The 11,303-nt window shown below is 37.6% G+C and overlaps 2 protein-coding genes across 2 annotated transcripts in view; both read left to right on the top strand.

The window, feature by feature from the left end:
• Positions 1–1,867, top strand: part of LOC109835012 (mitochondrial pyruvate carrier 4-like) — a 4,537-nt gene extending 2,670 nt beyond the window's left edge. The window contains exon 5 of the mRNA XM_020403013.1: positions 1,575–1,867. Within this exon, the coding sequence (XP_020258602.1) occupies positions 1,575–1,608 (34 nt within the window). The 3' untranslated portion in view covers positions 1,609–1,867. The remainder of the gene's footprint in view (positions 1–1,574) is intronic.
• On the top strand, positions 2,125–10,682 carry LOC109835011 (NDR1/HIN1-like protein 13). The gene is made up of 4 exons (XM_020403012.1): positions 2,125–2,224; positions 8,143–8,242; positions 8,342–8,420; positions 9,631–10,682. Exons 1-4 carry the CDS (start codon positions 2,125–2,127, stop codon positions 10,558–10,560), a joined length of 1,209 nt encoding a protein of 402 aa, XP_020258601.1. The 3' UTR covers positions 10,561–10,682.

Raw genomic sequence — 11,303 nt, 5'->3', positions numbered from 1 at the left:
AGTTTATTCCTTAAAGACTATGCATAAATAATCTAGTTTTTAAATTATGGAGCTCTATAGCTTCTTTGTATTATGATTTTCTCAATCATTATTTTTGAGTTTCATTTTTCAATGTTCACCTTAAAATTTACAGCAAGAGGAGAACTAGTTTTTTTTAAAAATTCAACCGTCAAAGCGCATCAACCGACTTGTTATGGGTTTTCCTGATTTGTCATCATTTGAATATTAGAAGTTGATGTGAGTCCTGTGAGTGTAGAAGCTGATGGCAGTCATTTGAGTATTAGAAGTTTATGTGTAGCATAGATTCATATGAGTCATTTTATGACTTTATCAGATCTTTTTTCGAAATCTGTAAATTATTCATTCCAAAATCATATATAATGATGTATCTGTGTTAATGGTTTAACATTGAGACCCTACTCATTCTCATTTTCTCAAATGTCCTCTATCATGAAAATTCCACATATATCTGCTTCTTTAGTGGTAAATTGATACAATATCTATTAAAGGTCATGGTGGTAGATCTCTCCTATAATGTTCTTTTATGGTACCTAAGACCCATTCACTATGATACTGAGTGAAATAATTAACGACTTACCGATGGAAAACTGTATTCTTAATGTGTTATACACCTATGTGTTCAGATATATTTTTGTCTGATAGTTGTAGCTCTCATACGCAGCAGATCTTTGGTCAGACTACAAGTTCAAAATCTTCAGGCTCATGGCAATATATAAGTTTATGATTCTTGTAGTTGACCCTAAAAATCAAGTCCACAACATCACCTTGATTACACATATATCTAGCTTTATATTATGAATGACATAAACAAGAATTGTTCCAAATGGCATATCTTCGATAAATACACTCTAGTAATTATGATTGTTTATTGCTAGACATCTAGATTCCAGAAAGGTTCCCATCTGTAGAATAATAATACACTAACAATAACTAAAAATAGACATTTTCAAAATTTAGTGCTTGGACTTTGAGAACCAGTAAATTTAGTCACATAGTTCCTTGTACACTCTCCTTCCCTCTCCTTCACTTTGCCTCCAAGTACTCAGAATTGGAATCTCAGCTTCAATTTTTTTTAAAAGAAAAGAGAAAACCTACACACCAATTCCCACCAAAATGCTTTGAGCACCCATCAGATTCCTGGGCACATGAAGTATTTCTCATGACATTTAGCAAGAGGATTTCCGCCCAGGTATTAGAATTCACTTAAACCTGGCTGATGGAGAGCTTACGGCCACTGCTTATGATAGATGTGTTCCACGATGCATCACTATAATCTATAACCAAAACTGCTTCCATATTTACTGCATTTTTCTGCTTTTGTTTGACACTAATGATGCCAACTTATTTAACAAAAAAATTATAAAACATAATGTTATTTCATATAGCAGTTAGCAGTGTTTTTTTATTTCCTTGTACATGATATTGTGCTATTAGCTAATATCTGTCATATTTATATCATTAGAAACTCAATGTCATGGTTGACATTTCATCCTACTAGTTGTATTAGTTTGCAGTTGGCACCTGTACACTTTGACATATTTTCCTTTTTTCAGGCAAGATTATTTTGCTGAAGTACAAGAAGCATGATGACGGAAAATATGGGTTTGAACATGCCAGGAGGCACGATGCAGCTGATTTAAGTCGGGTTGAATTGTTTGTTTGAATCTCAGCTTCAATGCTGGTCTATTCAGTGTACCGTATCTTCATTCCTTTTGCGTGCACTCAGCTGAAAACATGATTCTTGAATAAAGGAGTATTTCATAATCATATGCCATTTTGTTCGTTCCCGTTTTGTTAAGATGATGTTCATCACACTCATTAAAAAAAAAAATCCATGTTTTCTTCATCATAGTATCATTAAATATTTCCTCGTACTTAAGTGTTTGTTGATTTGCATAACTATTATAATGTCTCTCAATCCGGTGACTGCAACTTAGAATCTCTCGTCCTTTTGTTTTCTTCTCCGGAATACAGAATAAATATTTATGCAAAGTTCTGCTGTAGATAAATGTACTAGATAGAGATCATTTATGGAGGAGTTGATGGAATAAGAATCGTATACAGAACAGTTTGCTTGTGGAACGCTGTTGCGATCTATATACGATGGGGAAGTTGAAATTCTATGGATCTGAACAGCCAAATCACGTGCAGGTTGTTCTAATAGAGTTCGAGTTCGCAGTTGATGTAAGTTTAGGTGTAACAGGTTATATTCAAATTTAAACTCTTTGTAGATTAGGATGGGAGGAAATCATCTACTAGCTATAATATCACTCTGGTAGCTTCACTAATTGGTTGAAAGGCTACATTGACGTCTTCAGTCACCTTATCTACCCAGAAGCGGTATACATTGCTCTGAAAGGATCAACATTTTAAGGCATCATATTAAAGGGCTAGATACCAATTTTACTTCAAGACCAGGGTTAGTATGTTGTGATAGTCTTAAGTTCCGTATAAGGATATCACCCTAGTTAGGCGCTATTGGCAACGACAAGCTCTGAGATTACTCAATTTCGTATAGGATTCAATATAAGGAGCATATCTATTGGATTTTTTCTTGATTTCAAGTACAGAAGAGTACGCAACTAACCCTAGTTTATATTATACATTGTTTGAGCCTTTTAGTTTTCACGGTCGCACAGAGTCATAATTAGAGCTAAAAATGAATTTTACAATACTGCACTGGTTCCTTTCTTGGCTCAAGCATAAACAACTTGGTTGATGAAGCCATAAAGTCAAGCTTATGGACGGAATGAAAACCGAGTCAATATGACAATCGTATCGACTGTTATTGATGGAACGAAGCTTTACTTCTGCTAATAATGGATATTAAATGGGAGGAAATTCTCCTTTTAAGAAATGTTTTGAAGAAGATTGGTGATCTTTCAGGCTGATAGCGGGGAACCATGTGCCCGGTTCCTCGAACTATTGCAAATATTAGACCCTTGTATCCAATAACATATCCTGCAACCTACATTTGTAAGGAAAAAAAATATACACACACTGTTATGGTGTTTTTAGTCGCCAAAGTATGACCCTTTGTCAGCAACGGACAGGTGTCCCCCTACATGTACCACTCAAATAGAATTGACGGTCAGGACCACCAAGAATCATGACTTAGTAGGTTGCTTTGTGCTGTTTTGTGCTACCTATGTAGTACTCTGGAAAACTGTTGCTGTTTTGTCCCCCTACATGTACCACTCTGGAAAACTGTTGTTGTTTTGTGCTCTAGTAGGCTGCTCTTATCTTTTTTTGTAAGTATGTATATGTATCAGCTACCTATGTAGTATCGCTGTGAGTACAGTTTGGTAGGTGACGACATAGGTCCGCTCCTTACCTACTGCACTCTCACCGGTTCTACATCTAGTTCGTGACGCTCTTTTGTATCTGTTTTTTTTCTTCGGTTCTTAATAATAACCGCTTTATGAGCAGGGCTTTTAAGCCTGCTTTTCAGTTCAAAAAAAGAATCATGACTTAGCCGACTCGCCGAGTCGACATCTCCTTAGGTCGACTCGAAAGGCAGTACTCGTTGGTTCTCTTGTCGAAAACGACTCGCTATGAGCCTAGCTACTCGACTAGTTATTCGACACCTCGCGAGGTCGCCTCGAAAGGCGTTACTTCTCGACACCCCTCGTTACCAGCCAAAAGACGACTTCAACCTCAAACCCCCCGGCTGACAGTACGTCGACGTCACATTAAATGCTTGGCAGACGCCATCATTTCTCCATCATCGACACTACTTATGAGACATCAGACCATGCCGAATTCATGTGTCGCCCATCCCATCTCATTAATGATGAAATGACAATGCCCATCCTGTGTCTGATCTAAGACCGACACTTGTACATTCAATGCTGACTCAGCCGCCAGCTCAGACTCGACCAGAAAAGACTAAAATGCCACTCCTTCATGGCTATAAAAAGGGAAAACTATTCCCAATGCAAATGTAAGCAATTTCTTAGCATTTTTTCTCCATTCCGCTGTACTTCTCTTATTCCCACTGAGCACATAGCTGACTTGATTATCGGAGGCACAACGGTTGAACCAGTCCCTGTCCTTTTACGGGTTGTTACACGCGCAGAGACGAATAACCTAACTCTAAATCGGATATTCAGAAAAGTAAGCGGCCCCCATATCACCACATTCTCTATTACCTTCTCTTTTACTTGTGAGATTTAGACCATTAACAGAGAGTATATAGAACAGTTTCATATCCTATACTTTTTATTATGGCTTGTGACTTACTAATAGTACATGTTCATACAATAGCTTCGGAATCTGCCTTCAGTACATTAGGACATTTGATTGACGACCACAGAACATTGCTAGATCCGTCTATCGTACAGGCGGTAATATGCCTACAAGATTGGTGGAGGTTCGAGAAGAGAACTGAATGCATCAATCAGATGTCTAGTATTGATGATAGACTTGAGTTGATAATATGAGATAGAGATAGAGAGTAGAAATTACTCATTAGTTTGTAATTTTTATTTCTTAGCTGTAAATTTGTGATAAATTATTTTGAAAAGAGTTACAAATGATAGTGATATAGATGAGTAGATGCCAACCTAGTTGGGATGTGTTCATCTACTGTGATGCGATAAATTTAAAAAAAAATTGCAATTGTTAGTGATTAATAATAAAGAATTTATTTTTATCATTTTAATTTCTATGATATTTGTATTTGTAAATTGTATAATTATAAGTGATTAATAATATGATTAAATTTATATTAAAATTTTATATATTTGATTTTTAATTACTCTTGAAATTTTATTTTTTACAAAAAAATCTAACTTTTAAGCCAAAAAAAGAAAAATAACCGAACTGGCCTGGTCCTAGATTTCTGGGCCGGGCCAGGCTAGGCACCTTTGGACAATCTTACCTTTAGTTTCATTGTTCAGATAGGTATTTTTCTTTTTTTATTATTTATTATTTATTATTTATTATTATTATTATTTATGATAGACTCACTAATTTCACCCAAGCGTAATGTTAAGACTAAATTTCACCAAGGGTAGAAAGAATTAAAAAAAAATTAACCCATATTTTTATGTACTACAGAACACAACACTATAAGATAAGTACTCACTCGCCATTTCTCATTAATAATACACGAGAAGAATCCATATTGTTATGCCTTGTAATGCAAAACAAATAAATAATTTATGATACCGATAACGCTGTTCTTCATCTTATTACCTTGCACGTTTTTAAAAAAAGAGATTGTATAAGAAAACATTTTGGATGGGTGTTTCCATTCATTGCTAGTGTGTTGAATGGGTACAAAGATCACATGAACAGCTAAGGTTGAGTTGCTGAATTCAAAGCATTGGGAAAAGTGATTGGGCAGAGAAATAGTCGTTTGAGAAAAAGAAGAAGAAAAAATATCTAAGAAGAAAGAGTGCGCGCATTGATTGGGAGGTATAACTGTAAGAGGGCAGTAGATTGGACTAGCCTTAAATGGAGTAGGACCCTTTTAGAGTCTCCTCCATTATGAAAAATAATAGGGAGATGATTGTTTTCAATTTTAACTATTAATTATATATTAGGTGGTTCTAATATATTTTAACTCTAATATTCATCATAGTCTAGTGTACTGTGTCCATTCTTAATTTGCACTCAAAGAAAAAAATTATAATCACCCACTAAATAATCTATGATTAAAATTAAATAATGATATGCTCACTATTTTTCGGTAAGAAGAAGATCCGAATCCCTTCATGGTACGCTTTACATATATACTTTGTGAAATTTTTTACCAAGCCTAGCTCAAACTCTCTCAATTAATATGAAATTTGAGTTAAATTTTCCTTACGTCTCCATTTCACAACATTTAACCTGGCTGTTGCACTTCATTAAATTGCGCTCACCTTCTTTCTTTTCGTATATAAAAGACGCCACTCATTATATATATAGTCACCCTTATAACCAATCTTCTCAAAATCTATATATAGAGAGAAACAGAGAGAGCGTGAAACAAACGAAAACCACAAAGTTCAACCAAGCTAAGCTTGGCTTGCTTCAATTTCTCTTCTCTCCCTTCAAATTTTATTTTCTTATCCTCTTTCTACTCTGAAATGGTTGCTCCCTTGTCTTCTTGGCCTTGGAACAACCTCGGAGTCTACAAGGCAAGTCTCTCATGACTTACAATTGCTAGTCTTTTACATATTTAATTTCTTTTTAATAAAATTTTTTTGACCATGTTTTATTTGCAGTATCTATTATATGGTCCTCTTGTAGCAAAGGTGATATATTCGAAGTCATGGGAGGAGAGTGGGAGAGACTCATGGTGCCTTCATATTCTCATCCTCTGTGCTCTCAGAGGGTTAACCCATCAATTATGGACCTCGTTCGGCTACATGCTCTTTCTCGTCCGACGCCGTCGAGTTATTAAAGACGGGGTCGATTACGAACAGATCGATAAAGAGTGGGATTGGTATGCATATATATGTTCCTCTTTTTTTTTCCTTTTAAAGCATTCGAATATATTATATTATAGTAGAAGTTTTTTCTCTCCTTTTTATTCGACATGTTTTATCGCGGAGTTTTGATACGAGATGTTCTGTTTTTTTATGGCCCGGCGTACCCGGGTCCGGGTCCCGGTTTTGCCCGGCCCGGGCCCGGATTTCCGGGCCGGGCCGGCCCGGATGGACAGGCCTACATTAAATGCTTGACAGACGCCATCATTTCTCCATCCCCGACACTATTTATGACACATCAGACCATACTAGCTTCGTGCGCCGCCCATCGCATCTCATTAATGGCGAAATGACAGCGCCCATCCCGTAACCGATCAACGACTGACACCTGTAAAGTAGATGCTGACTCAGTCGCCAGCTCAGTCTTGGCCAAAAAGACTAGACTACACCTCTTGCTTGGCTATAAAAAGGAAAACTATTCCAAATATAAGGGTAAGCAATTTCTCAGCAATTTTCTCCATTCCATTCTCATATTCTCACTCAAGCACCTAGCTGACTTGATCATCGGAGGAACAACAGGGGAAGCCGTTCCCGTCCTCTTACGAGTTGTTACGCGTGTAAGGACGAACAACCCAACTCCAAATCGGATATTCGGAAAAGTGAGCGGCCTCATATCAACCCAATCTCTATTACCTTCTGATAGTGTGATTTAAACCATCAACACACACATGCGTGCACATGTACAGATACACACACACGAACCATTTGTTATATGATGCGATCTATATAATGGATTGATCGTGAATTAATAGAGATTTTCATGCATATCTTCATTATCCACCAGTATATTCAGTCTTATATTATATAGACCTACTGTTTACTCCATTAATTTCATTTCACGTCACAAGTAAAAACTGATCCAAGATTCTTTTACGTGTATAATGTCTACATATGCAAGTGCCAAGGGATTGGAAAATTAAGACATCTTTGCGTGAAGGATTATCCACTGTATGGTTAATTAGGAGCAACTAGCAAAATTGATTTGTAACTGTTGTTGATTCTGGCACTATAGAGTTTCAGACTATCAATATAGCCTAAACTGTAATTCTAACATGAATGTTCGATGACAAAGTAATCTTTCTATATTTTCAATGGCTTAGACATACTTAGTTTTGGTGCATAAAAACTATTAAATATGGTAATTAACATACCTCGTCGATAGTGGCGTCGGGATATCCACTACATCCTTTTTGATTGCAGAGAATCCTCATAATCCACCAATAACTTATCATTCGATCATGCCTGTCATTGTGTTTCAAAGGGAAGACCAAGAATGTCTAGCCAATTACTATTAGGGTATATTGCATATATACCCCTAAAATCTTCCATATTTGCATGTTTACCGTTCTAATCCTAGCATCTGCAAAATTACCCCCCACATCTATCACATTGAGCTTTCTACCCCCTCACTAAAGAGTTTTAGTTCTTGAAAGAGAAAATGTTGCAACATTATTGAAAACTATTGGAATATTTTATCATTTTACCACTTAGAAACTAACATCGTTATGTAGAATAACCCAATGTAAGAGAATTGAAGAGTAAGTTTGCAAATATCAATATTAGAGGTGTAAATTTGCAAGTATTGAAGATTTGAGGGGTATATATGCAAAGCCCTCTAGCTATTTAATATTGATTTTTGAAGATGAAGATGCTCGTGATTTTATAAGAGCACCAAGGTGGTTGGCTTGCTCGGTCCCGACTCCTGATGACACCATGAAAGATTGTGAGGTAGAAGAAGAGAAGTACGTAGAACTGTAGAAGTGAAATCCATGAAGAAAGCTTCATGATCTTTTGCTTGCATGTTGTAAAAGTCATGGGAGACGACATGAGTAAATTTGCAGGGAGAATTCTATCAAGCTTATTCCTTTGAAGGGAAAGGCTATACGTGGTGTGATGTTGCGGGATGTTGCGGATTTTCTGGTATTTATAATTTGAACATTGATTTGTTTCATCAGGCATATACTTTGATTCATGTCTAGAGGATCTAATAGTCCTTTCCTTTTTCAGAGTACGTGAATGGATCATCCATAATTGCGGTTTTTAAGTGAAAGCAAGATCTTTTGTACAATCTAATTATTATCATTATTGTGTAAATGCAAGGTGGCAGCTAATCTCTGTATCTGTCTTTATATATATATATTATATATATATATGGAAAAGTGATTCTAAGGTGACACATTAGATTCCCATCTAAGGACGCGGCCTAAAATCACATTATTCCTTTTTTTTTTCTTTTGATCCGCTCCATTGAACTTGATCTACACGTTCTTAAACCCAAACACACCAATTTTGGGGTGAACCCGTCGTGTTTTGACCCTTCGTTGAGCCGTGCAAAAAGTTCTATTCATTCGAAACCGTTAAAATTGCGGCGAGTGGATGAAGGGTCAAAACACGACGGGCTCACCCCAAAATTGGTGTGTTTAGGTTTAAGAACGTGTAGATCAAGTTCAACGGAGCGGATCGGAAAAAACAATTAGAAAATGATGTGATTTTAGGCTGCGTCCTTAAGTGGGAATCTAAGGTGTCACCTTAGAATCAATTTACAGTATTTCCACACATCGCTTATTAATTATTAATATTCGTAACAAGTAAACTAGACTCAAGATATTTACCTTTCCTGTTGAAAATTTCATGTTTTAATGGCATTTCGCATTAGAGAAAGAAAGAGACTTAATACAAAGTTGGGTCAGTACCTGACACCTAAACCCTTTAGATTAATTTACTCTTAAACTTCTAGTTATGATCCATTAACTCCCCGACGGTCCCAATTACTCCTGACAAGTAATATCAAAATCTAGATCGTAGTCAAAGGAAGTGGTTAATAAGAAGCTCCATATAGTGTTAGAATAGTTAGCTCAAAGATGTTGGAAGATTCTAGGATAATTGACATGCCATGTTATCATTATTGTTTTATGGTTGTCAGTTTAGACTAAGTTGAATAAACTAGGGTCAAGTAAGCCCACAAGTGGCCATTGCAAGCTTACTGGTTTAGACTTAAATTAGACGTATAAACAACATGCAAAATGAACAAGAACAGGAAAAAAAAAAAACCTATTTTTATACACATGAAAAACTAGCTAAATAAAGTTGGAAAATAATTGGACCGGTCCATGGTGGTTATTATGGTTAGTCCAGATCTCCCAACGCCCGGTCCAAAGTAGTTAATCCTATTTCAAGCCCTCCACTGACCCGGTCCGAATCTCCCTACTTCCAAGCAAATTCTCCCCAACTCCTCCAAACTCTTCTCTCAACCATCAAAACGAATGGAACCTCCCATCATCCCGCCACCACCGCCACCTCCTCCTCGTCCTCGTTCGTCACTCCTCGCCATCTCCAGCCTCGTCACACGAGCACCGAGATCGTCTCCCCGCCATCTCACCCACCAGCCCCACCGCCCGCCCCTGAGACATACATCATCCAACTCCCCAAGGACCAAATCTATCGCATTCCTCCCTCCGAGAACGCCTCCATCATTGACAGACACACAGCGGACCTCGACAGCAAGCATATTAGGCGAGGGAGCCCTTGCATCAATTGCTCATGCTGGCTCCTCCGCATCCTCCTCCTCCTGGGCATCGTAACTCTTCTCTCTGGCGTCATTTTCTTCCTCACCGTCCGTCCTAGTGTTCCCACCTTCAACATTGCCCGTGTTGTGGCGAACACAACTAGGTACAAGTTCATGATGATGAGTAGGAACAAGAGTTTGAGAATGGGGTTCTATTATCAGAGAGATGGGAATGTTGTTTTAGCTTACAAAAGCGCCGAGATTGCGGGAGGAAACACACCGGAGTTCTATCATGGGTATAAGAGCGTGAAGGAGTTCGAGATAGTTGCCGATGGATTGAAGCGTGCGTTGCCGAAAGAGGTTAAGAGGAGCTTGAACGGGTCGAGGGAAGCGTTGCCGTTGACGGTGTCCGCTAGGTTTCCGGTGAAATTGAAGGTCGGTAGTCTGAGATTGTGGCGCATGAGAATGCGAATTTTGTGTGATGTCAAGGTGAGGAGTTTGGGGAAGAGGACGCACGTTTTGTCCGAGAAGTGCAAGCCCAAGCTCAGGGTTTGAGTGAATTAATGCCGGTCGACAGAGCCAGTTTCTGTTTGTGGTAGTGGTTTGATCAATTGGGGAGATTTTAGGTTGTAAATTTCTCATGGCGGTTGATTAATTAGTTTGCAGTGTGGTGTCATAAACACGACATCCTTCTTGAGAAAATCGGCCCAGGCCCATACTTATTAACTAAGTCCTACTGATTTTTTGCAGCTCTTACTAATTGGCCCAGGCCCATAGTGTTGCCTAACGAATACTAATTTGATGCAACTCTTACTCATTTTAATTTTGTAGGAACTAAAAAAAGCAAGTCACCTTCCAAAAGAAGCCGAGATACTCAGGCCCATAATTGTTTAACTACGTCAGACCTAGGGGCCTCAGCGAGGAATTAAGAGTTATTAGGCCGGTCAGTTTACGATTTTATTTTCCAATGTAACTAGCCAAAGAAAAGATATTACAATATTTGTTTTCTGTTAAATAATTAACTGCTTTTTGTTTTAATTTTCAGTTGCATCTTATACGCAAGTTCAAGGTAGCTTGATTGGGCTTTTGCTTCCAAATTTATATCGATTAGAGGTTACACGGCCGCAAATTAATTTAGAAATTTGTAGTGAAGTGCTGCGTTAATTTTTTGGTCTCTAAGTTCTGACTCAACAATAAAGGAAACTTCCAATTTTACAAACTAGGCGTAAATATTCTAAATCAGAGCTTAATTTATATGGAGAATATGTATAACCGAGACTCAGAATTGCAACCTGAAT

The sequence above is a fragment of the Asparagus officinalis genome, chromosome 3, assembly GCF_001876935.1.
Source record: "Asparagus officinalis chromosome 3, Aspof.V1, whole genome shotgun sequence".
NCBI lineage: Eukaryota > Viridiplantae > Streptophyta > Magnoliopsida > Asparagales > Asparagaceae > Asparagus > Asparagus officinalis.
This window is presented reverse-complemented; position numbering and strand designations above follow the sequence as displayed.